Here is a 27,862-nt window from a genome sequence, read left to right on the forward strand (position 1 = left end):
TGTTTTAGAGCTGTGAGTCCCCACAGTGGCACTGCAAGCCAGGAGGGTTTTTTCCTTCAGTGGAACTTTCTCTGATCTGATTATATAGCCTGTTTTCTCTTCTGTGTTTCTTATTAAAAATGTATATATATATATATGTAATCACTGCCTTTTCCCCAAGAGTCAGAGGGGAATAATATTTTCTTTGTGTAGTTTACTTTTACACAAAAGTAAACAAAGTTAGCAAAACAATGTTCACATCTACGCTTTTAACTCTGCTAATGAAGCTATTATAATGTCAAATAAAATGTCACCGTGACTATGCCTAATTAGCATTACAAATTCGGTTGAAGCGATAAATGACCAGATCCTTCAGGGTGCAAGTCAGCCCAGCTCCAGGCGCTTGTGCTCACAAGATTTACAAGGATGGGTCTGCAGACAGATGAAATGGAGGCCTGGAAATTGCTGCATTAATGAAATGCAAACCGTGTTTCAGCTGCTAAATGAACCTGCTCTCTTCAGGTGTCTCAGGCAATGCGAAAAACCTGTAAAAACTGCTCTGGTTGGGATACAAAAAGCAAATCAGTAGTTGCAGTCTCTGCTGATGGGCAGGAGAAGAGACTCATCAGACCGTGTACAGCTTAATGTTCCATGAATGGCTTGGTCTAGAGCCCACTGAAAGGCAGTGGAAAGACTGTCAGCATCTGATCCAAAGGCAGTTAGTCAGAAATTAAGGATTCGAGGCCTGTTCTTTGCCGAGTAAACAGTGAAGTCAGGTGGCCGTGGCTGGTTTATAAAACAGGAGTTAGTGACATCAAATAAAAAATTAAGCACTCATGGCCATAGAAGATGTTTCTGCTAATCGCGCTGCGTAAACACATTACTAAAAACAGATAGCAATTAGCATTATTCAAATAAGGTTGAATTGTGTAGTTTGAAGAAAAACTGGTGTAGATCACTAGTCTTCAATGGCAGCTTAAAGTCAAAGACATTTAAACTGAATTTCCATGTGAGTTTTAATTGTCATTTAAACAGAAGTAGTCAAACTCTGCTAATTTCAAAGGGAAGTAAAGAAGGAGTTTGCCTGAGAACTTTAATAAGGGTGGAGGAGAATTCAATACACAGATGAAATCTCATAAATCTCTGTTCTGTTATTACCATGAAGTTGTATACATCTAAATTATCATTTCAGTTGTCAGGAACCTTCTCTGTGAAATTACACTGTCTCAGCAATTACCACTGAATGATTTAATAAATAATTTGTAGAAGTTCTTCATTAAAAAGCAGTAATTGTTGCCTTTGAAGAGAGACAAATCAACAAGAGATATGTAAAAGCATTAAGAACACTATAATATCAAAGGCTCTCTACTGAAATGTGGCTTCTGTGTATTTTTCTTCAACTGCAACCTCCATACAAATTGCAAATAAACCTTTCAAAATATAATTAGGAAGGCTTAAAATCCAAACATCTCAAAAAAAGCATTCCCTTCCCTCAGTCCCAGTACAAAGGAAACATTGATTACTCTTCCTCCCCAACACCTACAGGGATGTTCTCATGGTATGCAGAGACAATGAGCTGAAACCTTAGCAGAAGTAATGCCTGGTGACTAAATTTTATGTACACTATTTTATCAGAAAAATTCTGAAGACAGGTTTGCAGTCCAATACTTGTAGTAGAGAAGAGAGACTCTGCTGCTTTTCCAGAGCTGAATGTTTATCTTTCAAGCATCCTAGCAGGGAATTTAGCAGCTAATAAATCACAGTGATGATAAGTGCTTTTGCCAATGCATATGTGGGCTCCTGAAGGTGATGGCTGAAGCACAGATGGTCTCACTCCGAGGAGCCCTTCTACACGCAGGCTTAGTCCAAGCCAGGTTATCCCAAATAATTCCTCTGTTCAGGGAGGAGGAGTGTCTCAGCATGGGAATGGGCTTTTGGGCCGTGCTGACACATCTGGGTGTGCTGCACATAGGACTGGGATCACAGTGCTGGAGCTCCGGAGGACTAATGCCTTGGGTGTGGTTCTGTAGGAGTCCAGCCCTTCAAGAACCTGAGAACTCCCAGTCAGGTGGAAACTGCCTTCACCTGCATTGCCGAGTAAAATTGCTTCCATTTTTCTGACCCTGAGGCAGAGTTGCACCTTCTCTGGACTGTGTGTGCTTGGGCGGGGGGGGGGGCAGGGTAATGCTCAGTGATCTTTGGGTGTGGGTTTTCATCAGTTCAGAGTGTTCTAATATAGGAAGAATGGTTCTGTAGAGGAGCAGAAGCAGTCTTGCATTTGTGAAACTGCACATGTGTGCTGGTTTTGGCATCAGGACGTAGAGATCTTCTGCAGGGTGAGGTGGAGAGAAAGTGCTCGCTCACACAGTCTTATCCCTACTGGGATATTCTGGATACTCTTACTCCCCAAATGTGCTGGGTCTGAGAGGTGCCAAAACCAGACCCAGGACAGGGTAAGCTGTACAAAAACTCCCGTTTGTTTTTTGTTTTCTGGGCTGTTTGATGCAGCAGTATGGACACAGCTGTTACTACAAACATCTGTCATTCTCTGGTCGTTTTTCTGCATCTGGTAGATTTCTTTGATTGATCCCTGAGCCCATCCCATAACAGCCATAGTACTGTGCTTGAGATGTTATCCTTCTGAAATACTGAAGGTGTTTGCTGCTCCCTGTAGAGGAATGGTCAGATTGTGTGCTGTCCTTTGTATGTGCACAGAGGGTGTTCTGTGTATATTGAAAAGCATTTCTTCTCACTGGCATTGACACTCGAATTAACTAAAGCTTGCAGAGTTTGGCTGATGGGAGGTGAATCATTGTGTACAAAATATTTCTACTTCTCCCTAATTTTGGACAAAGAGGACAAGGCAAATCCTTTCTACTCCCATCTATTTACAGGGAGAGACTGACTGGAGTAAATTTACCCGAATATCTCATAATCTCAGAAAAAAAGTTTGTTGTGATTCAGTTTGCAGGGACTAGTTTATTCAAGCCAGCTTCCCAAACCCTCTATGCACAGTGCTTTATTTCCCTCCTAAACTTATCATGTGTTTTAATTAGTAGGCAATGCTTTCCAACTCAGAACTCAGAAATTCTGCACAGGTGAGCTCCTTGTGCATTGAGTAACTTGTCCTTTATCAAAGAATCATCCCTCTTGTGTCTTGCTGGCAGTACATGATGTGCATTGATTGTGGACAGTGTTCTGTTTAATTAGCTTTTCTTGCTAATTAAATCTTGGTAAAAAAAAAAAAAAAAGGGCCACAGGTACCAAACCCAAGAGATAACAAAAAGAACTGAGAACATCTTCAATTACAGCATTCTTTTTATCAAGCTCTGAATTTAAACTATCTGGAAAACAGATGATGAGTTCATGTAGCTGCAAATTAACAAAATGAGGGCTTGCTGCTTATAGCCAGTACATAGGTCTTCAGGGTTTGGGGTTTTTTTTTTGTGATTTCACCCCTTACATCTGTGTTGGAGTGCCCAGGGTTTTATTTAATAAAACTAGTGTAAATTGACTCATTATCGTATTATTCTGAATTCAGAATGACATTTCTAAGATCCATACACACTGAAGCCTGTTATTATCAGTAAAGTACTTTTAAAACCAAAATGACATTTTTTATCGACTTTGAAAAGGTTTGGTTCCTCACATAATACATATTAACTACAGAGGACATAAGAGAAGGATGAACAGACCTAAAGTGTTTATTAACATAATGGATAAAAAGATAAAATCCGGGTACCTGTGTAGGGTAATATACAATTTGAGTGGACATGAAAACAGACAGATGCTGACATAAAGTCACAAAAAAGATCTCACAGACCAGAAGGTGCACTGGAACAGACATGACATTTTTTGGACAGTCTCATGGCTGGAATTGAATGCCAGTGTAAAGTGATACAACTTCTTTAGGAAAGCTACAGGGAAGATTGTCAAGTTCTCAACTGAAAAGCAAAAGTTGGAGTAATATATAATATGCTAGCTGAAAGCCTGGTAGAAACACTTTTGTAGGGCAGAGAATTTTTTCATAGCAAATGCCAGAAATTGCTTGAATTATTTAACTTTTTTTCTTTCTTATTAAAACTTTAAATAAAAAAATATTTTTAAGACCAGGGAAAGGAGATGAATGAGAGTAAGGGAAAAGAATGATCAAATAATAACTACTCACCTTAAGAGAACAGAGGAATTAGCCTCAAATCCTCCTTCCTTTTCTGGAAAGGATAAAGCCAAGGGCAGTGGTGTTGGGAAACATAATGGGTCTAGTTCTATAATAGCATCAATGACATGGAAAGAAATGAGTATGAAATGCTTATTTATCAAATGTTTTCCAGCTCAGAAATCAGAGTCTGCATATCTTAGCCTCTTGTGCATTGAGTAACTTCTCCTGTCTTGTTGGCAGTTCGTTATGTGCCTTGGTGGTAGACTGTGATCCATTTTATTAGGTTACTCATGTGTCTGTAAAAAATCCCCCCACTACACATGCACACAAAAAAGAGCTATAATAAAAACAACCGAGGGGTTTTCTTTTTTTTTTTTTTTTACTATTTACCAATGAACCTTTCAGCATCCATTTGTAAATGGGTCAGTAAATGGGCTGAACTTGAGCAGTAAGGAAATACCTTTTCATATCCCTGTTAGGGGTGCAGGGAAATCTTTGCTTGAGAATGCTTTGAAATCCAAAAGGACAAGTGGGTAGAAAGAAGAACATATTCTCAGAAACAGGCTCATTAATAACTGCTGCAGTTGAGTCAAACTAGCAGAGGAAGCCCATGAATCACAGTCCATTTAGGCTGGGTGGGTGTAAATTTTCCTGTTGCTCACACAGTTCTGTTGATTGGCAGGTGGTTACTTTGAACTAAAGGAGTCTATAAAAATTAACCAGACTCATTAGCTTGTGTCCAGTACATTTCTGATCATTGTCTTTCATTTTTATAACCACAGAACCCCCTTCACCTGCAGATGAGCTTAGAAAACTCACTGAGTTCTGATGCTGATGTCACTTTCTCGATCCTCGCAATGAACAACTGGTACAATTTCAGCCTGATGCTGTGCCAGGAGGAGTGGAACATCACAGATTTTCTCTTCCTCACACAACAGAGCTCCAAGTTCCACCTGGGGTCCATTATAAACATCACAGCAAACCTCACTTCAACCAGTGACCTTCTGAACTACTTGCAGTTTTACCTGGAGAGCATCAAAGACACAACATCGACCATGGTGATGTTTGGGTGTGACATGGAGAAAACACGGAGGATTTTTGAGATAACCACGCAGTTTGGTGTGATGCCTCCAGAGCTGCACTGGATTATTGGGGATTCACAGAACGTGGAAGAGCTGAGGACAGAAGGTTTGCCCCTTGGTCTCATCGCTCACGGCAAGACAACTCAGTCGGTCTTCGAGCACTACGTGCAGGATGCCATGGAGCTGGTGGCCAGGGCTGTGGCAGCAGCCACCATGATCCAGCCTGAGCTGGCTCTCATTCCAAGTACAATGAACTGCATGGACACAGAAGAGAGGAATATCACTTCAGGCCAGTATTTGTCAAAGTAAGTTTTTCCTTTTTTTTTCCCCCTTAGGTAATATTTGCTGTATTGCAAGAAAATAATTTTCTTCTCCCTCCCTCCCACCATTCTCTGTGGGTTAGCTATCATGCTGCTTACCCTCCCTCACAAACATGTTTGTTTCAGTATTTTCTCCCGCTTCTTTACTTCTGGGCAGATAATGAAATTTTAACTTTGCCACAGTGGGAGAGAAGCCAAAATTTAGAGATTCTGGTAGAAGAAGACAATGTTCCACAGAAGTAGAGATCACATAGTAAGCATAGGCTAGGTTACAGACTGGGTCTGTAAATGGGTCAGTAAATGGGTCAGTAAATCTTGTATTTATATTTATTTTTATAAGGCGGGCTACTGTCAAATTCTCTGAGATTTTGAGTGTACAAAACACAGAATATTTGCACTGTCTAAGCCCTCGGACAATATAAAGATGTGTAGTAGCCCTTGAGAATATGCTTCCATGGAAAAGAGAGGAAAAAGATGCACCTTCGTCTCCTCAGAGGGTTTATTCTGGTGAGAGCACTCAAAAGTACAAAGTGCTGTCTCTGCTACATGACACTATGAAGAAGCTATTCCCAAAACTACTACGTGTGTTCCTGTTTAGAAATATTCAATTTTTAACATATGAGTGGAAAACTTGCATCTTTTTGAAAACAAGCAAAAGTATCTTGGGTAACTACATTAATTCATCACTTAATCTACATCCAGCAACTGTTGCATGTTTTCCCCCCATTACATCTGATTTTCAATTTAAAGATTTTGTTGGACAGAGTTAGGATAAAAGTTCTTGAGGCTTTTTTTGAGAAACATAATTTCTTTTGGATATGTCTGCACAATAATGAATACATTATTAACATCTCTGCTCAAAACATAACCATTTGAGACCCCAACATTTCCTTAGTCCACTTGTCCATTCAGAGTCAAAAACTCCCTGTTTCCAAAGAATGGAAGAGGGCTTGGGAAATAAACACTGGACCGACTCACAATAACCCAGTGACTTGTGATGTTTATTTTGCCACATTATTCTGGATATTTTAACTGAAAAGTAAAAGCAGGAGACTTCTTAGAGTAACAAGAGGACAGCAGCTTTATGAATAGGCTTTTTGAGGTTTGAAGAAGAGATTTAAAAAAAGGAAAACAAAAATAAAACAAATGTATTCATGAAAAATAATTCATCATGGATACTCTCTATAGAGAACCATTAGCTTTTGTTATATTTTGGGAGACAATATGCAATTTCACATCTGTGAAATTTCTTTTCCCTTCAAATTGGTAAAGGTATTGTGGAAGTGAAAGAAAGAATTTTTTCCCCTATACATTTGCTTGTGAACCCTATTAAAGAGAAAATAACAGGTTAGAGAAACCCTTGTGCTAAATCAGTGCAGCTGTTTTTGCAGAGTTTGAGCGAGACAGGTACTGACGGCCAGAACTGTGTTTGCGTCAGCAGCACAACTATTAACTCTGAGTGCTGCCATTAATTTCTCAGGTGTGGCATGCTGATGAGTGGCTTCACTGTGACCAACCTGGCATCTCACCAGGGTTCTTAGGCATTTTTAGCCCCCAAAGATGAATATTTTGTCTGGTGCTTAACTGCTTTTTAGTAATGAGTGCATTTTCCTGTCTGAATGAACCCGTATGTCTTGGTGGGAAGCCTGGAGGTGCTGTGCATGGGGATGGAGAAGGGGATAAGGGAGAAGCAATGCCTTCACCTCACCTCTCTGCAAAGGGTGGATGAACAGCAGCCCCACTCTCTGGCACAGCCAGAGCTTCTTCTGCCAGGAATGATCTCATACCTTGGCTGTGCAGATATTTAAGTGAACCCAGGACCAGAATAATGAGCTAGTGCATGGCAAAGCATACTTGTATCTGCATGGATAGGGGTATAGATGTACAACCCCCTGAAGATTTTACTGTTGTAAGTCACTGTCCATTATTCCTCTTACAATGAGATTGATTCCTTCATCTATTCTTGCCTGCTCACAGGAGCATCCTTGTTGATGGAACAAGGCATTAAAATTTCAAAGCCCCATCTTGTCTTATAGCTTTAATTAGTCTTACAGCTTTAACTCAGCTTCTTGGGTAATTTTATCAACCTGCTATTTCATAGGTCCATAAAATCACAGAATGGTTTGGGTTGGAAGGGACCTTAAACATCACATCATTCCACCCCCTCCTATGGGGAGGGACACCTTCCAATATCACAGGTTGCTGCCAGCCTTGTCCAACCTGGCCTTGAGCTCTTCCAAGGATGGGGCAGCCACAGTTGCTTTGGGCAACCAGTGCCAGGGCCTCCCCACCCTCACAGGGAAAAACTTATTCCCAGTATCCCATCTAACCGTTCCCTCTGGCAGTTTGTAGCCATTTCCTCTTGTTCTATCAGTAAGAGATCTCTCCGGCTCTGTTACAGTCCCTTTAGGGACTGCAAGGCTACTAAAAGTTCGCCCCAGAACCTCCTCTTTTTCCATGCCAGTTCTGGTTCTTGCCTCCAGTAAGCTTCCCAAAAAGAGAGGTGGAATGACCCAACCATCAAGACTGAGAGAAAATTATTTCATTAAATCATGACCCAAACATCAAGATTGAGAGAAAATAATTTCATTAAATCATTCTTAAATATACAACAAAGATACTGCTACTGGAGAGTGGTAGTGCTGCTAAAGGTCTAAGGAGCGGTTCTTGTAACAAAGCACATGAGAAACAAAGCTGAAATGAGCAAATGACACACTTTGGACTCATTGTTCAAACTGAAGTGACTCTGATAAAGCTTTGATGCAGTTATCATAGACTGTCAGTGTGAACGTCAGCTCCCATATATTGACACAGCATCAAGAAAATTCATTCAGCTGTCAGACTTGAGGATTTGGCCCTTCACCTTCTGAAATTTGTGCAGGCTGTCTTTCCATACAGATCTGTCAGTAGCCCTTCTGAAACAGCGCTGCTCAGATACTGCCAGCGTGTCTGTGCAGTACCCAACACTTGTAATTCCCAAAGATTCACATTGGAGATTTCTAGCTTAAGAAGTGTAGTCAGAGCCTCTTATCTGTTTCCTAAAGTTATTGAGTAAAGGAGTTTTCACTTGAAGTTGCTGGCATGAGTTTCACTGGTGCTGCTCACAGTGCATGCAAATGCTCAGCAGCCGCAGCTGCTTGCATATAAAACAAAATGCTGTTAAAATGCTTCTCCAGCATGGTTCCCATCATTAATTTTGATTCATGTTCTGTCTCTATGAAAAAATACAGAACATGCAAATCAGCTGCAAAGATAAGCTACCCATTCCATGAGGTGGTGAAGTTGTACATGGAAATGCTGCTAAATCTCTCTCAGGTACCCGCTCCTAACAGAACCACAGGACGGGTTCAGAGGGCTCGTTCTGCCCTCCTGAGGATGCTCACTTCTACTGTACAAGTCAGGGAACAGCATGCATTAATTCCAGTGGTCTCCTTCCACCTTCAGAAAATTAATGTAATGAATTGTTCCATGGCTTCAGTCACTCCCAAAGCACCTGCTTTGCAGTATTCTCATGCCCAGGTCATGCTGTATTAGCAACATGGGGCCAAATTCATGAGAACTTTGCAAGCTTATTCCACCTGAGGACTTGTGTCCCTCTGGTGTTGACATTTTTGTGAACTGCTACGTTTTTTGTGCACATCTCCTAAAAACATTTTCATGCAGGTCCATCTAAACACATGGAATGGTTTTACTGTTACTGTCACAGTAATGGCTTCTGCCTGTATGCCCAGCAAGGCTTGTAAAGAAGTTGCACAATTTTTTACAGAGACTGAGGGAGATAAAAGTAAGAGAGAGATAAAACCCAAACAAGTTTATGGGCGCATAAACCTTCCTTTAGAGCTAAAGATTGCCTGCTCCCATAAACTTTGTCTTGATAGTGTTTACATACACAAAGAGGGAGTTACACTATCAGGCAGGAAGCATGGATTAGGAGGGAAGGAGTGGGCAAACAGTGGCAGATACCACTGATTACAGGAGCTATGGTGTCCTTTAACACTGGACTAAATGGTAAAGGATTTAAAACATGAAAACTGCATTTATAGTTTATATATGTTTAAATTTATAAACGCCTGTCTGTGTTTTGAGGTGTGATTTCCAGACCCAAGCTAGCACACGTACAGATCATCTGCTTTTGAGAGTATTGTCTGTGTCATCTTTCTCCAAAGTCAACCTACTCAAAGGAGACTGAGCAGGAACTGTGAAGCTGCCTTAGAGAAGGCTATCACAGACACAACCACACTCAAGACTAAAACATTAACTTTCATAAATTTGCCTTTCCAAAGGACTAAAATTTGTATGACCTTGAAACTTAAACAGTGCAGAGTTTTAACTGCTGAAACCCCATCAAAAATCATCAAAAGTCATCAAAACAAAGTGTAGAGACTGGACAGAAGCATGGATGTACACACACTTGCAACTGATTTATTGTTTTCAAATCAATTGAAGGTTATTTTTTTCCTCTGTAACTATTGATAAACAGTTAACTCTACTTAAAAGTTTATGTCTTCCTTATTGAGGCTGGAATGACAGCCTTTATACTTCTCCCAACACTTACTTTCATCCAATTCTCAGGATTAATGTGAAGTGCTATATTCTGCTACGACAGCTGAGTAGTCAGTCTTCTGAATGCCTCTTACTGAAAAAAAATGCACACGACTTGCTTTGCACCATATTAGCAACAATTTAACTCGGTTGTTTTAATGGAACCAGTGTTTTAAGGCTTGTGCAGCCCCTGCCAAATGCATAGCAGCTCTGCTGTTAGCAGCATGCAGTTCAGCTAGTCATGGTGCTCACACTGAAAAGGATTTTCTGCTTCAAACACTTAATTCCTACTGAGTTCCCAGCTCTTTAATCCATGTCGTTTTTAGCCTCTTTGATGGTGGCTTGCCAGAAGCTGAATTCAACAGGCACGAAGGACAGCTACTAGGAAACACTGCCTTCCAATACAAAGGAAATACAACTTAATTGTCAGTATCTGGAATAGTAAAAGCCCCAGATTTTCAATGCAAAATGTGCAGTGCAAAGTTGGCGCACTTCATGAGTTCGGCTTCAATGGCAGCACTGCACTGCACATTTAAGAACATTACTTTTGCACATTTTTTTTAAAAACTGCTTTTTCAGGTTTTTTTTTGGTAAGAATTCAAACTGACTGTCCTAGAGCAACCATCTTTCACTTTCTTCCTTTACTTTATTCTGAAGTGTCTAACAGTGATTTACCAATGCCAAATTTGCATTTTTGAATCCAGATTGGTTCACTTGAGAGTGCTTGAAAGCTGTTGACAGCACTTCAGTAGCCCCTCTTATGTAAGCTAGATCTTACTGAGATTATAGCATTTTTCTTGGAAGGACATTTCATACATAATTTCCACTCTTCCATTTTCATATATATTTTTATCTAGGAAAGTGACAGCAGATCTGGTGAGTTCAGCTTAGAACTAACCTGTATTTCATCAGTTTGTGAGGCAAAGGTAGCTGAAAAAATTACTGTTCTTCTACTCATTTTTTCTAGTAAATAAAAAAATGCATCTTTCCTGAGGAGTTTTCATTTGCATTAGATAGTAGGGGAGCCCTATATAATTTAGTCATAAATTATGTGGCTGGTTGATTGTACCATAGGATCTATGTTCTTTTAATGGTCCAGGTGTTCAGCAACATCCCCATCTACTCTCTTCAACACAAATTCATGATTCACCTGTCTGCTTCTGACTCCTTTGCTTTCTCTCTCCAACAGGTTTTTAGCCAACACAACTTTTGATGGTCTCAGTGGCCACATTAAGGTAAAGGGCTCATCCATTGTCAGCTCAGAAAATAATTTCTTCATCTGGAATCTGCAGCATGACCCCGTTGGAAATCCAATGTGGACACGCCTGGGGAGCTGGCAAGAAGGGAAGATCATCATGGACTATGGGATATGGCCAGAACAGGCACAGAGACACAAAAGTCACATGCAACACCCCACCCGGCTGCACCTGAGGGTGGTGACTCTGATTGAGCATCCCTTTGTCTTCACAAGGGATGTAGATGATGAAGGTCTTTGCCCAGCAGGGCAGCTGTGCCTGGACCCACTGACCAATGATTCAGGTGTGCTGGACAACCTGTTTGAAACCCTCCAAGGGGGCAATGACACCGTGCCCAATGAGCTGAAGAAGTGCTGCTATGGCTACTGCATTGACCTGCTGGAGAAGCTGGCTGAGGATATGAATTTTGATTTTGACTTGTACATTGTTGGGGATGGAAAATACGGTGCCTGGAAGAATGGCCACTGGACTGGGCTGGTGGGAGACCTTCTTGCTGGTACAGCTCACATGGCAGTGACATCATTCAGCATCAACACTGCCCGAAGCCAAGTGATTGATTTCACCAGCCCTTTCTTTTCAACCAGCTTGGGGATTTTGGTGAGGACCAAAGACACTGCAGCTCCTATTGGAGCCTTTATGTGGCCACTTCACTGGACTATGTGGCTGGGGATATTTGTTGCTCTTCACATCACAGCTGTATTCCTCACCTTGTATGAGTGGAAAAGTCCTTTTGGAATGACCCCTAGGGGAAGGAACAGGAACAAAGTGTTCTCCTTCTCCTCTGCCCTCAATGTCTGCTACGCAATCCTGTTTGGAAGAACAGCTGCCATCAAACCCCCAAAGTGCTGGACTGGAAGGTTTTTAATGAATCTCTGGGCTATTTTCTGCTTGTTTTGCCTGTCGACATACACAGCCAACCTAGCTGCTGTCATGGTGGGAGAGAAGATCTATGAAGAACTTTCTGGAATACATGACCCAAAGGTAAAGCATGTCTGTTGTTATTAACTCAGCCTTTTCTTCATTCAAAATTCACTGCTGCATAATTTATGGTTTCTAACAAAATCAGAAAGTAATCTTTGTGGAAAACTGTGGTTGCAATTACTTACAACCTGGTGGCATTTCAGGAGGAAAGTTCAGTGAGATAGGACCTTTAAACACCCATAAGAGTGTAGGGGGAAGGATTTAAAAGATTGAAGGTGAGGAGAAAGATGAAGTATTCTGATACTGTCCACTGCAAAGAATAGTTGGTTCTACCTGAAGATTAAGGATTTGAGTTCAGTTCCAAGTTCCCTTTGATGGGACTTGTTTAAATCAGTTGGATGACCCAGACCATCCTGAAATCTACTCAAACAAAACAACTTCACAGAACGAGACGAAACCACTGATCCTCTCTAGGTAGGATTTTTCAAGTATTTCACTGGTCATAATGCTGCTGGCAAAGGCAGTGCTGGCAAAATTCCCCATGAATGCTAAATGAAACATAGCAGAACTGAAATATTTTGAAAAATCCTGCCTTATGCTTCAAAACAGAAGAATTCACTTTATAAGTAGTCAGGCATTTGATTTGCAGTGCAGTTTCTGCTGGGGAGCCATCATGGGAGGAGATGAGCATGTTGTAGACAACCCATCTGCAAAGAACTCAGACTTTCCAGAACTTCCTCCACCTGCTCTCTCCCCCTTCCCAAGAGGGCTTCAGTTGGAATTTTAGTCCAGTCCTTTTCTAAGACTACGCCTAATTTATTTGTCACTAAGTAGTGATCAGGAAAGCAAGGGGCAGAATGGCTTTTAGAGAGAATGAATGGCTGCAGGTGACACCAGAGCATCCTCTGCACCCAGCAGCCACTCCAAGGGACACAATGGCAGCAGCAGATTTCCCTTGCTCATGTGGCACTTTCTGCAGTGAAGGTGTGATTGTATTACCCAGTTTTGTACTCGTGACCTAACTGCTGGTACAGAAACCATCCACCATGTGTTTGTCTCAAGGGACTGAACTGTTAGATTGTTCCACTATAAAAAAGTAACTTTAATAACACAAGAACAGGGCATACATCTTGCTTTTGTAAACTGAGTGGATAAATGGTACATATGCCCCTCCAGACAACAAAGGCCAGGCTCCATCTGTTCCATTAGTGAAACCTCACAGTCAGGCTGATGACCAGACAGTTTTAACTGTGCAAGAGCAGTGCCTGACTCACTCCCTGCAGTGTTAATAAGATGGTTTCTACCAAAAAATGTTATAAACAAAGAACAACAGTTTTGTGGCTCACCCAATGTGCTCCAAAATTGATTTATGGCTTAAAGCAAATTGCTTCTAATAATCTTCCATTCCCCTCCCAACAAAAAATATCATAAATATTGCATTAATATCTTGATCAATACAAGCCATAGAAGTCCATTATATATGATTTACTCAAAGCATTCTGAAGAAGCAGATGAGAGGTTTCAGCTGAATTTCCCCAGCTCCAGGGATATCTCTGTTACACCATTGTGTGAAGCCACAACATTAGTTTGAAAAATTAGTTTAGTCTTCTACCTTTGCATGGGCATCTCCTCATCCATCAAATTGCATCAGATTACATCCTATTTTTCAGCATCACTCCTGTGACCACATGCAATGTTTTTAAAACAGGTGTTGGAAAATTCTTGCAGCCCCAAGGAAAATTAAATTATTCTAAATCTGTGCTGTTGAAGCTTAGTGCAGAACATTGAAGCATGTCAGGTGCTGCAGACACAGATCTTAGTCCAGAACAGAAACACTGATGACTCCTGGTTAGTAGCCTCAGTGATTCCATTACCTCAGTGGGATTACTAGCCTTTCCTAGAAAAGCATTTCCCTGCTTTATGGAATGAATCTAAGCCTCTGAGTAGTTACCAGCTCCCATCATAGGAATAAGACTACACAGATTTTAGGAAAGAAGATTGCCTGCCATTGCATGAGCTGCAGAGTAGTTTTGTGTGTGTCATTCATGCATTTGCCTCCAAAGTCTTAGTCTGAAAGAGTAGTTGTAATAGAAAGTGCACTGGTTTAACCTTGTTCACACAAGAGCCTGAGCTATGGCTATTCAAAGTTCTCTCTAAGAGTTAAAGCTTAGGTTTAGGAAATATTTGGGCCACAGCAGTCACACATTTACAGGCACCACTTTAGTTGGTTACTTAAAGCATTTTTTATGTGACTAAAAGATGTTATGCTTGGGTTTTTCTTCCCAGATATATTTACCTCTTTCTTTTTAGTGGTGGAGACTCATTTCAAAAAGAAGGCAGCAGGAGAGAGAAATAACATTTTTAATTTAAATATACTTCTAAACATCCTTCTGCTGCTTTCAGTATGCATGTGTCCTTTGTACTGTGCTTTTGAAATTTATTTAAGAAACAAAGCCCAAAATAGAGAAGCAGCTTTCTCGAGGTGATGTAAGACATGTAATTTCTTCAGGCTGTCAGCCATAAATGGCAAATCCCATCTAAGGTTGTGAACAGTCAGGAAGGACAGAATTAGAGCTATCTCAGTTGGACCTTTAAATGCACTAATGATATAGAAGAGAGTATAGAAATATCATCAAGCTGCTGAAAGGAGGAACAGCCAGCGAGACAGGAACCAGAGCAGAAGGAAAGCAGTGTGAGGAATGAGAATTAATTTACTGGAATGTGTCTTGAATTTGGGGAACTTGCCATGTATTTTCTGTGTAAGAGTCTTAACCAGGGCAGATCACTAAAGCCACACTCCTGCAGTGTCCATCAAAGGTGGCTGCCCCCTTTCCTAGGAGGTACACCAGGTTGTTGAGATCTTGAAGCAATGTTCTGACACCTTAAAATCTAATTCTTCTAAGAAAATGGGTGGTTTGGGGCCAGAGCTGCCCCCTCCCCCCTTATTTTCTAACTGTACACGTTTTAGACATCATCTCTTGCCAGTGGAAACTGACAAATACTGGTTTTGTGTCCACTGGCACGCGATCAGCCTCCTGTTTGAGGACAAGGAGACAGGATAGCTACAGGATAAATGTGCTGGCTGCCCAGATGGAGCATGCATCCATGTCCTGAATCCCCCTTAAGAAACTGTCTACAGTGTGTGGCAAAGAAGTTTAAAAGCTTGTCTATAGACAGAGGACATAGAGAAAAAGCATTGTATTTGTATAATTTCCTCTATTCTTATCTCTTCTCTCATCTGAATCACACAGGCTCATCTCACTTTTTCTTCTAATGTCACCTCTTAGTTTGCACAAAAATATTATACCATTATTCTTTGTCAGAGTGCCCAGCAGCCAGGTACTCAGCCAGAGCTGAGTTCTTTCCAAGGTTCAGATATTCCTCCGCCAGGCATGCAGACCAGGAGCCTGCCTTGGGGATGGTCTGATCACAGAATTACAGAATGGTTTGTGTTGGAAGAGGCATTAAAAACCACCTTGTTCCCCCCATCTGCCATGGGGAGGGATACCCTCCACCAAGTTGCTCATTTATATGTATTTCACTCTTTGGTACAGCCATGTGTAAGTCCTAGAAAGAAGATATTTTACTCTGCAGAGCAGTTCATGGCAGGTGATTCTGCAGGATCCCCCAGAGAGTGGAGTTTTTTTAGTGTCAAAGGGACCTGCATGGGTCCCTTTTTGGGTTTTTCATGCAAGAACACGTAGTGGAGATGCACCATGGTGTCCTGAGTGTGCTGGATAGTTCAGGTGATCTGAGGCAAAAGAATTCTGGAAGCCCATAGTGCAGAAGAAATATTTCGAACATGGTACGATGGAAGCAAACAGGAGTAGAAGGGAGAGGAGCTGGGCAGATTTTGCATAAGGTAGTCCAACACCTGGCCTTCTTTTCTGCAAAAAGTGTTGTTCTTTCAACAATTTAATGAGGGTTTTGGGCGCTATCCACCCATTGTGATTTTTGTGACATCTGACAGCTTTTCTTTCCCATCTTTACTACACACTTAAGTAGCCATTTACTGTGGTTATGTTTTTACTACCCTGCATCACTATACCTTCGAAAACACCTCTTGGCAGTGGCAAAGTTCCTTTCTGCGTTATATTTTGACATAAAATATTGAACGTATTTAGCTTCATTTAACAAAAAAAGGGCTACTTCTTTATGTCCCATCACCAGCAATTTCACTGCATTGTCTCTCCTAACTTTACATGCCCACAAAGAAAAGATAAGATATTATTGGTCAGTCTACTATATCTTTACAGTTATATTTGTACAGGTAGGCTGCTCTTAAGGAACTGGCTTCAGGAAAAGATCACCTAAATCATTCCCTGGAAGTGCCTCCTTCTCTCTGCCGTGAATGATGGTGTTTCCAAAACTCACAAAAAAATGCAAAGTGCCCCAAGAAATACACTGCAGTCACCTACAGTCATTCTGGCAAGGTCCACCCAGCAAGTCCTTCAAACAGCCTTGGTGTGCATTGGGATTAGTCCCCAGAAATCTCTGATCTTCTCCCAGTTCAGTGCCTGAAGACTTGCTCTTATGCGGTGGCCACATCTTTATTACAAAACTAAGTACTCTGAGTGATCCAGGCAAGGTATTTCTGAGGTTCTGTTAATCAGGAATTCAGTATGTGCAACCACCCAGATATTTGTATCTAGATATATAAAATATGAGGGTGCAAGCTCTCATTTCTGATTTATGAGCATCTCAGTTAGAAGCCTTATGGCCCTTATTATATCATATATATAATGAATACTTTGTGTTATTTGTATTAAAACTGTCCAGAAAAAAAACTGGTAAGCAACTGCAGATGAGCTTTAGCAACATCAAATCAAAGGAAAAGAAAGGTCAAGCCACTCTATATGTTGTCCCTAATTAGAGGCATGATTCAAATACTCCTTCTTTTAATGATATTTTCCATCAAGTTCAGCAATTTTTAGGTGAGGCCAGAACTGTTGTGTGTTTATTGGTAAATTTTCTTCCTGAAAAAGGAATTTTTGTAGGAATTACACTAATGCAAATTACTGCTGTGGTCTTTCACTGCAGCAGCCTGAGATGAATCATTATAAGGGCACTACTTGAACTGTATGTGTTAAATAGATAATAAAGTAGCATTTATTTAAATATGCATTAAATGCATTAAATTGTATAGCAAAAAATCAAGTTACAAACTCAGTGGAATTTAAAAAAATCTTATTGCTGCCATGGGGTTTAGTATTTGTACAGGACCACAGGGCTCTTTTCACAACTAAAAGAAGAAACTACAGAGCATGTGCTTCTGTGCAGGAATTACTGGGCACAGGAAGGTCATGATTCACAGCATCACAGCCTGATAATTAATACATGGTGCCTTTCTGAGTATTAATGAGTAAGTGAAGGATTTGAACTCAAAAAGACTTTCAGTGTCACAGAGAGGAAAGTGAAAAACTCTCAGACAAAGGCAAAATTGAGTATCAAGCTCCAGCCAGAAAAAAAGAATTGCAAGGCTGTCTCATAGAGGAATGAAAGGCACCTGGAATTTATGGAGGTGCAATCTTGACTTCTTTAGCTTCCCCATGCAATTTATGGTGGTGAACACTTGACTTGTTTAACTTCCCCATCACCTCATTAAAGATTTCTTGTTAAAGTTACAGCTTTGGAGGTTCAGAATCTGTCCAGCTCAGATCTGCTTCGTTCTGATACCCATTTTATCAGACAATGCCTGCAGTGTTCTGCAAATCAAGTTTCCTTTCCTGATGAAACACTTTTCTTTATGCCTTCTTGCCAACAATTATCTTTTTGTTATCTTTGCATATTAACCTTTACTGCTTGAGGTCTTCACCTACACACACTGCCTCACTATCACTGGCTGCCCTGGCCACTCCTCACCTCCCCTCATTGTTTCAGACAAAGAATTTAGGGGTAGGTGTGGAAGAGAGGAGGTTCTGCTGTCTTCATTCCGAGTAGTGCAGGTCATGAAGGTTTTTCTTCAAGCACCAGAAGGAATTAATATGTTTTAGCATTTTCACATCTATGTGGGGGTCAGTTTCTCATTCTCAAGCTAAATACCTAAATACCTAAATGTCATAATATATTTTGAAAAAAGGAAAGTGAGCCCACCACCAGAAATAGCACCTGCATCATAGGTGGGGTTCAGACCCTTGCAAGAAATAATGCAAGTGGAGAATTACAAGTTACTGAAGTAACTGGCAAAAAGTAGCAGAGAACAGTGAAGGTGCACAAGCTGATCCTATCACCTGACAGGTGGAAGGTCATTGCATAGCTGACTTAGCAGCATGGAGAATGTTTATTTCTGTTCACAAAAGTCACAGCCATGGTGATCTACAGAGACCAGAGTGCTAGTCTGGCTCACCCTCGTGGAGACAGAAGTCCTGCACTGATCCACTGGATTTCAGGGATGACAACAGTCCAAGTCCTCTGGAAGAAATAGGGGTTTTCACTGCGTGCATTAAGATTTGACTGAACACCAGGTAAAGTCAAATACTAGTGTCTGTATTTCACTGTGCAAGAAGCCAGGGTATCCAAATACGGCCGTAATTTTTCATTTACACTTCATGCTTAACACATTCCTCACTGATTCCAAGAAGGAAAAAAAAATCCCTTTCTGTTCCCATGTTGGATCTGTCTGTAACACAGGACTCCCTCTGATTTCCCTTCATTTGATGCTCTTGAATCCAAAGCAAATAGCAAATAGTGTGTTGCAGAAATGAGGGCAGCGCAGGTAGACAGTTCCACCTACAGTTTCCTACAATTGGAAACCTCTTCATCCTGGTTACTCACAACCCCTTTACAACACAAACCCATTGTTTATTCCTTTCCTGGAAAGCACAGAGCGTTACTCCTGCCTTACAGGTTTAGGCAGAGGACTGTTTCCAGCCCTGGCACCCAGGGGACAGTTGCCACATGGCCAGGGGGTGGGAGGACTGACCTTCAACCGGCAACAGGTGGAGCAGAAGAAATTTTTAAGAAAAAGGATTTTAAAGACAGTGTTTTTGAAGATGGTAAACTACCTACTTAAAGTTGCTGCCACATTAGATTTCTTTCTTCCGCCCTCAGATGTTTGTAGAAATCTGTGATAGCTTTTCATCCAGAGGCTGGAGACTCAGGATGGAAGGACAAGAGGAATTCTCTAACCGAAATCTTCTTTGGTATCTCTTTGGTAGCTGGAACATGTTCTCAGCCACACAGCTCTTCTTCACTTGCTTGTAATTTGAAAAGGATTTCACCTGCCTGACAGTGCATTAGCCACATTTTACAGGGAGCAAGCAGGAGAACATGCTGGAGGAAGTGACTCTATCTGGAACATCTTTACAGCTGCTTTCTGCTGAAATGGAATTGGAAGCAGTGGTCTACTGCATTTTGGGAATTACATCCCTTCTTTTCCCTCAGTCTATCAATTTTTCTTACAATATTTTACACTTTCTACCTTACAGTCCTCAGCTCTCCCAGAATAAATCACAGCTTTGAGATTGCTCTGTCCAGAAAACTCTTAGAAAGCTATTAAGAAACAGGGATAAACACACCTGCAAGTTTGTATTCTCCAGAGTGCTCTTCTTACAGAGCTTTTTGCACTGCCCAGCACCTGAATCATAAGGGCAACCCTCAGAAATTAACCACAGATCTAGTCCCGTCTCATCCCTGAGCTGAACAGCTTTTCCAACACACAAAGGAGCAGAGCAGACCTATATTTAATTATCAGTGCTCACACAGGGACCATGAACACAAAGATTCACATTTTTGAGCAGAGACCTAAGTCACAGTTTCCTTTCACATATTCCCTTGTTGCAGTGAGGAGAATAAACTGTCAGCAGTGGACTCTGCACTTACGTCCAGATTGAAGCTGCTCATTGACTTCAGTGCAGCTGTCAGGTTTTATGGGAACTAATGACCTCTCTGAGCTGGATTCAAAGTGACAGAATTTTAAGGAAATCTGTCATTATCCTGACAAGGAAAGAATCAGCTCCACCGACACTTTTCGCAGCAGAGAAGCGAAAGTGTTGATTCAAATGTATTCTGCAAACACCCTCTCCTGGAGGGCCTGGGAACCTCCCGGCTTCCGAAGCCTGAACACGTAGGACAGTTCCTGATCAAAACCTCCACTTCCAGAAGTTGAGCTGTGAATTTTCATCTGCTAAAATCTGAAATTCATGTGCTTCACTGTGAATAATTTTCTTTCATCTCCCTCTGCACCCCATAAATATTCACTAGTTAGTTTCACTAGTTAGTTTTCAAAAACTCCTGCAGATAAGAAGGGAAAGCCCATGAATAGTTTTATATTGGTTTGTGGTTGGGATTTTTTTTTTATTACTATTATTTCATTTGTTTTGTTCACTTTCCCCTGAAATTTTGCGTATCACTTCCAATTGCTTATATTTTCTCATTGGGCTATGGGAAATCTATTGGTGGCTGGGAAACCACCTAAATGTGTGGGTTACATAAGGTGAAGTAAAATACGACTGCTTTATGTGTGAGAGACAGAAATATCGTTGTAAAACAGCAGATTTCTAAAACCACATCAGTCCTTTAACTAATGCTGTCTTTCTCTAGTGATTAGGAGCTGAAACTGAGCAGATTTTTAAGATTCTGGAGTAGTTGCCTGGCAGAGATCATGCTGGCAATTCTGCTGATAACAAGGTGCCCATTAAACACTGCACTTGGTGTTATAACAGGTAACCAGCACTGTTGTGGAAGCAAGCTACTAAAACTTTTTACACCATAGTTTTTCCTCAGAAGTTGTTATAAAAGTTAGGAACATTGCTTTCAGCCATGTTTCTCATTTCTATACCCTATTTAAATTAAAAAGCACCTTTATGGGTAGGGGTAAAAGCTAAACATTAGCTCTGTCACTGAAGTAAGTGGTCACTGGCGCTGCCCTTAGCTACATACTGGGTTGCCTTTTTCTCATTTCCAGCAAAAAAAAATAGTTCATGGAGTTGAATTTGGGCACTGAAGAGGCCAACAGAATGAATGATGAAATGCTTCTCGTGAATTGAGATCGTGATTAGAAATGGAGTTCCCAAAGCATTTTTCCTCCAGTCCCATTTCACAGAACTCTTCTCAGCCAGACTCAGTGAGGCAGCTGCTGCCCCCCATCAATCAATTTCCTAGATTTCAGTTACACCATTGCTTGTAGAAAATAGCCACAATTTCCCTTCCCAATAGCTGCTCTGTTTAGATGTTCCTTGTCTCCTCGCAGGTCCCAGCAAGTTCAAACTCCATGGGATCAGCAGGCAATATTCTACTGCCTACTTTGTGGACCTGAGACCATAATTTTCTGTATCTGGACTCTTACTGCAAAAATAAATAACAACTGAATGGGATGTCAACCTCAAAATGATACTAAACTAAACCAGGGCATCAAGGGGGGAAAAGTGCTTGAGGTAAATAATTTGGTTTTGCAGCACTGAAAAGTTATACAAAAGCCAGAACCTGCTAGAAAGACCTCAAAACCCCACAGTACCACAGCCTTGAGTGTGCCAAGGTTAACTGCTGCATTTTCAGTTTTAAATCCCAGCCTGCACTGGAGATTTCTGGGCCTGTTTCCTTTCAAGTTGGCATTTAGGTGTTCTCCCCAGCTGACAGCATTGAGTGCAATGGCAATGCATTACATAAAATGGAATGTGCCAAGTTATGCAAAACCGCTGTCATTCAGGATCATGTTTTCCTGTTTCTGCTGCTGTGGTTTCATCACATTGATGTTTATCATGTTGGTGTTTTCATGCATAATTGGCACCCCAAGCCATAGATGTATGCAGATGCCCAATTCGTCTCAACATCTTCCCAAAAAACACAAGTTCTCCGCTTCCCACTCAGCAGATGTTTTAACAACAGCAAACAGAAACCAAGGATGTCTGGAAGTAAGGGGCTAAGCTGAAGGAACTGGTAACTGCAGTGTTTGCTTTCAGCAGCAAGAAGCACAAACATCATTTGTCTGGGAGCACCGTGTTATGCAAGGCACAGAAAACTCTGGGAAGTCCCAAAGCTTGTCCTGGCGCTGTTAGAGAAGTTGAATGTGCTGTAAAGCTCTGGTGTTTTCTTAAACACCTCATGGCCTCCCTGTCTCAAGGGACCCAACAGCCATTTCACCTCCTCAGTGCTTGGCAGCATTCACATTTCCCTTTGTTTTCTTACACAGTGCCTCTTGTTTTTTTCCTTATCCATGATACATTTTCTTCAGCAGTGAGACTCGTTCTTGGAAATGCTGGGCACAATCCATGTGTCCTACAGTAGATATTGTCCTGAGAAGTGTCACAGGGACAGCAGTGTTCACAGGGACACCAGTTCCAGAAATAACAGCTCTTTAGCCTTTCTCCTGCATCTGCATCCTCTACTTCCCAGCAGCATGTCCTAGTCCTTCCTCTCAAGATTGCTGCCTTCACAGAAGATGGAACATGCTCCTGAGCCATCTGTCCCTGTCCTGTACAGCAAGATCATCTGGTCTTGGCATTCCACAGCCCTGAACCTGTAAAATCCAAGCACTCAGTGCTCAAGTGCTCAGGCCCCTCTGGCTCCATGTCTCACTCATCTCTTGAGTCTGCCCCAAACACTAAACCAGGTCCAAATGGGATATCACCACATTCCTCATCACAACTTCATGTGCAACAGCTCCCTTACAGTAAAGTGTGGAGCTGGTTCTAAAATTTGGGGTGCACCTAAAGAATGGCCCCTCATGGTGTACACCATTGCTTCGGTATAAAACAGTTCACTGCTAGGAAATCCATGATCTCCAGTACTTGAGATGTAAAAACTATACTGTTGGCTGCTGGAGCTGTCACCCCTTTTTTGGAGAGCCACTAACCAGCAGCACTAAATAAGTTTTCAACCCCTTTTAGCTTCTAAAAAATAAAATATTAAAATACATTAGCAGTTAATAGCTTTTATCAGAGCTACTCAATTGACATATTCTTACCCTTGCTGTTGGACTGCCCAGGCTGTTGGTTTTTCCCTGCTGAGGCTCACAGCCAGCTGCAGTTGGCTGCAGTGGCCTTGCCAGATAACACTCAAAGGGCTGGTTGCTTGATAAATGCAAATGGATCTTCAGAAGAGAGATCCAGGGAAAATTTCTTCACCAAAAGGGTTGTCAGGCATTGGAACAGGCTGCTCAGGGAAGTGGTGAAGTCATGATCTGTAGAGGAGTTTAAAAGACCTGTAGATGTGGCTCTTGGGGGTGTATTTTAGAGATGGGCTCAGCAGTGTTGGCTTAGTGGTTTGGGTCTGATCTTTAGGGTCTTTTAAGCCTTAATGATTCTGTGATTCAATGATCTGATCGTCAAAGAAATTTAAATAACCTTATTTTACATACTGCTATTTTGCAATATCCATACCCATGACAATCCTCATATCTTGTTCAATGAATTATCAAGCCAGGACAATTGTGGTGATGATTTTCTTGGGACAGAGGGTGCATAAACTCCACTGTTACCTCAGAGCCTTTTCCAGGTCTGAACAAACCTTGTTCTTTCCATTTCTTACAGCCACAGATGTCCGAATTTGGAGGGACTTTGTAAGGCTATCTAAGCCAAATGCCAAGAAAACTCATGTCTGCAGATGGATCTGCAATTATTGCATTGATTTATTTTTAATTGTGCTGGAGTCACCGGCAAACCTCCAGGCGCTCTGGATACAAAAGTGTCAGCATTTCCTAGTGCTCTTTACCTGCTTTGTAGTGGTTATTCACCTCTGACACTGAATGCTGAATTGAAAAATACAGTATATACACAGAAATAGAGAATCCACATAGCAGAAATTACTCTGATTTCAACAGCTATTTCTTCTAGTAAGCTGGTCTTTATATTTGCAATTACTGGTATAAATGTAAGTAAGTGCCTCCCCTGAATTACAAGTTAAAAAAAATACATAGAATCCATTCTTGATTCTTCAAATGCTGATTTTTCAGACTTTATGATTTCTCTGAAGCCCTAGGCATTAACGTTCCATTGTTGGTTTATAGAAAACAGAAAGACTCTTTCAGTATAGGGCTTTCAAAACATAAGACAAAAGATAGAGAGCATGAGAAACAGAAAAGATCAGAAAAAAGAGACAACTAATAAGGCAATATTCAGAGCAAGACTATGGTATTTACCTATCCTGTCAGGACACAGATATTTGTGGTTTCCATCTTGTCACATAATCTTCCCAGGTGAGGGCTACAGAAGGTAAGAAAGCAGCAATGACAAGTGATGAGTCTTGTTTCCATCCTGAAGTTTTTATCTTCTGTTGAAGCAAGTAACCCTTAGCATTCTTAGCAAATCCTCAGTGAAGTGCTTTTGGCAGCATTTTGCACTGTCAATCCACAGAGCTGCAAGCAAACCTTTTCCTCCTGTGGGTGAGCAGCAATAAGAAGAACAGAGAAGTCCTTGAAAGACATAGAGGGTTAAAACAAGTGTTAGCATTTATCCTTCATAAAAGGATTTGATCAAATACAAAGCTGCAGACACATAATGATTCTTAAGAAAAAGCAGAGATTACCAGAAGCAGGTAGAGCACTGGTTACAAGGGATGGCTGAACAATTCCCTTGTACAGACTTCTCAAGACTTCCCACCAGGCATACGGTGTTGCTGGAGACAAGATATTAAGCCAGATGGACTTCTGATCTAATGAACATTCTGGTGTTGTCATCATTTGGGGTGAAAATTGACAGCATGCCCAACACAAAGCAAAGCGTGGGCAGTCCTCAGTAAAGGGTTTAGGGTAGAAAATTGCATGGAGGTGTAGTTTACTGTTTTTGAACCAGCCTTTCTCATTCAGGTGTAAAAGATTAGCCAAATGCAGACATTGGTGACAGTCTGAGTGAGAGATGTGTTCCAGTGAAGACTTTATCTGCCAATCAGATGTTGCACTGCAGTTGGCAACACTAGGTGGGCCACTAACTTCACAACAAGCACCTAAGTTGACTTGGAAAATGCCAGTGTGGTTCAGTGTTGGGTCTTAATGGGGTTTTCAGTCTCTTCACTGAAACTGCCAAGAAATAAAACCTAAAAAAAATAGTCCTGACTGTGGAGATTATCTTCTTGGGACAGAGAGTGCATGAACCTCACTCCAAGTTCCTTTTTTAAGCGGGTCATCTTCAGGGTCTCAAGACTGGGACTGGCAGCATTGTGCTGGAAGTCTCCATGATGTATTGTCACAGCCCAGCTCCTGCTATTTATGTCTTCTGGCACCTGAATGCTGCTCCCACACTCCCGGGCAAGAACATTTCCCTCTGTGCCCACAGTCCTTCTGGCATAGCACTATGGCCAGCTCCAGATGGATGCACACCCTGCATTGCTTGTCCCACAGCCATCTACACCAGAAAACATTAAAAAAAAAAAACAAAAAACAAAAACAAACCCACTAAAAAAACCAGGACTCTCTGCCATACTCACAGACTTGGAATTAGTGGCAGGTCTCATTCCTAGGTTGCAACACAGGAATCAGATCAGCAGACCACAAGGTTGTAAACACCTGCCCACTTTAATTTTCAATTTCAGGTAAAAATTACCAGAAATACAGAATATTCATAGCTTCCATGACAGCAGAAACACCATCCAAAAGACCTTTTTCTGTTCCTTTTCAGACTAAACTGGGTGACAGTGAGTTTGCATCCTACCTCTGCTGTTCTTTAAAAAACTACAGACACTCTTTTATCCATGGAGTCATTGAAGAGAAGACTGGGAAAGGTCTTTTTATGGCTTTGTGCTGCCCTGCACTCTGTTCTGCTTAGATGATAATGCAGAGGCCAGATGGACTGGCAGAATGCTTCTTTGCTTGGTCTTTGCCAAGCAGAGCATGGCTGTGGTGAGATCATCTTTGCAAGCTGCTGTGATGTCCATGAGCTTCCTGGGAAGCAAATGCAGATGACTGCTTTAGCCTTAGCTCTGTTTGGCTTCCTGTGCTCTGAAAGCTTGGCCTGTTAGAGGCTGGTGGATTGTTGAAGGCTTTTTAATTAGTGTGGCTTGGCAGCTCTTGGCCAGCTCAAGGAAGTGCTTGGCGTAGTAGAAGATGCTGCCTGACTTCTCCATGGCAACTTGAGACTTCCCCCAGCAGTCACTAAATGCCCCAAAGGCAGACAGAAACTTCAGAAAGAGGGATCTGTGAAACCTGAACTGGGCTCCTTGTGGCTGCAGACTGTGGAGTCGGTTCAGAGAAGGGCACAGAACTGCAAAAAGACTCTGTGTGTGTATACCAATGGTTGCAGCCTGGGCCGTGCAAAGGGGAATTCTCCCTCCTCACTGCCAGGGGAGACTTTTTGGTGACCTTTCAGTCCTCAGTTTGTCTGTGAGCAATGGCAGCCAAAACTGTGATATGGTGTGTAGACTTCTAGAAATGAACTGGGGGTTCTACCCTTCTGCAGAAGGCTAAATTTCACCCCTAAGGACAAAGTAAAACATTCTGACAAAACAAATCTAGGCTGTATGTCCTTTGCTGGGTACCCAGAGCCCAGAAGGTGGATTGTAGCCAGCCCAGAGGCTTTTCATAACAGTTCCTGAAACATTGTCTGTTCTAGAGACAATCCCAATAAACACCTACACATGGGTGTTCAGGGTGTTTCATGGGGATTATTTTCAGTATGTAAAGAAACCCTGAGTCTGGACAGACAGGCTATTTAGCCACCTGGCAAGTCTTTCCAGGCTTTTCCTGGGGGGTGGGAAGCTGCCTGCAGGAAAACACCCAGAGGGGCAGGCCCATGAGCGCCGAAGATTTCTGAGGAGCTGTCGGCACACTAGGGCCAAGACACCAGGTGTGATGGGAGGAAAATGGCTCTGCTAACCCTCTCCTGTGCTCTCCTCAGCTCCACCACCCATCCCAAGGGTTCCGGTTCGGCACGGTGCGGGAGAGCAGCGCGGAGGACTACGTGAGGCAGAGCTTTCCCGAGATGCACGAGTACATGCGGCGCTACAACGTCCCTGCCACCACCGACGGCGTGGCCTACCTGAAGTGAGACCCTGCAAACAGCACCACACCTGCCCCCCTGGCTGCTTGTTATGATCTGGTTATTAAAATTGTAAAGGGAGATGCTCAGATTAAGGGGAAAATGAGGCCAAAGTCAATAGTAGGGATTTTATTTAACAGTAAATGTTGCGAGAGAGAGAGAGAGTGAGAGAGACAGTGACAGAGAGACAGATGTAGAAAATATCACCACTCTGTGGATGCCATGTCCCACTGATCCTCTCCTTCTCAGTGCTGAGGGTCCCACAAAACATGGGACTTCAATGGATTAATACCCATTTATGGTATTAAAACCCTCACCACCTCTTTAGTCAACCTGTATGGCAGGTCTTGTTCTTATTTCTGCATTTGTCCATCGAGGGTAAAAATCATCAGCTTTGCTTCTGTTTGTGGTACTCTGTAGTATTGCTTGTGCCATGATACTGCTTTGTCTGGCATGAAGCAAAGTATTGATGATCTGTGCTCTGCTTTAAAAGACAAAAGTGTATCCCAGCTGCTTCTTGTAGCCTTTGTTTTTGTATACAAAGAGAACTGAGGAAAAACGCAGTGTAGACCATCACCTTGAATGGTGATGTGGAGGAATGCCCACCTGGGTGTGGGGGTGCCATCAGGCCAGGGCAGTGTATAAACTCCTGGCTAGTTCCTGAGCTTGGGAGTCCTTCATCAGGCAGTGAGAAACA

General features: G+C 41.9%; 1 protein-coding gene across 1 annotated transcript in view; it reads left to right on the forward strand.

Moving 5' to 3' along the window:
* GRIN3A (glutamate ionotropic receptor NMDA type subunit 3A) overlaps positions 1-27,862 on the forward strand; it is a 67,821-nt gene that overhangs the window by 19,973 nt on the left and 19,986 nt on the right. Inside the window, exons 2-4 of the mRNA XM_066569886.1 lie at positions 4,921-5,525; positions 11,272-12,319; positions 27,025-27,170. Of these exons, the coding sequence (XP_066425983.1) occupies positions 4,921-5,525; positions 11,272-12,319; positions 27,025-27,170 (1,799 nt within the window). The remainder of the gene's footprint in view (positions 1-4,920; positions 5,526-11,271; positions 12,320-27,024; positions 27,171-27,862) is intronic.

Source organism: Molothrus aeneus (genome assembly GCF_037042795.1).
Source record: "Molothrus aeneus isolate 106 chromosome Z unlocalized genomic scaffold, BPBGC_Maene_1.0 scaffold_33, whole genome shotgun sequence".
Taxonomy (NCBI): Eukaryota; Metazoa; Chordata; class Aves; order Passeriformes; family Icteridae; genus Molothrus; species Molothrus aeneus.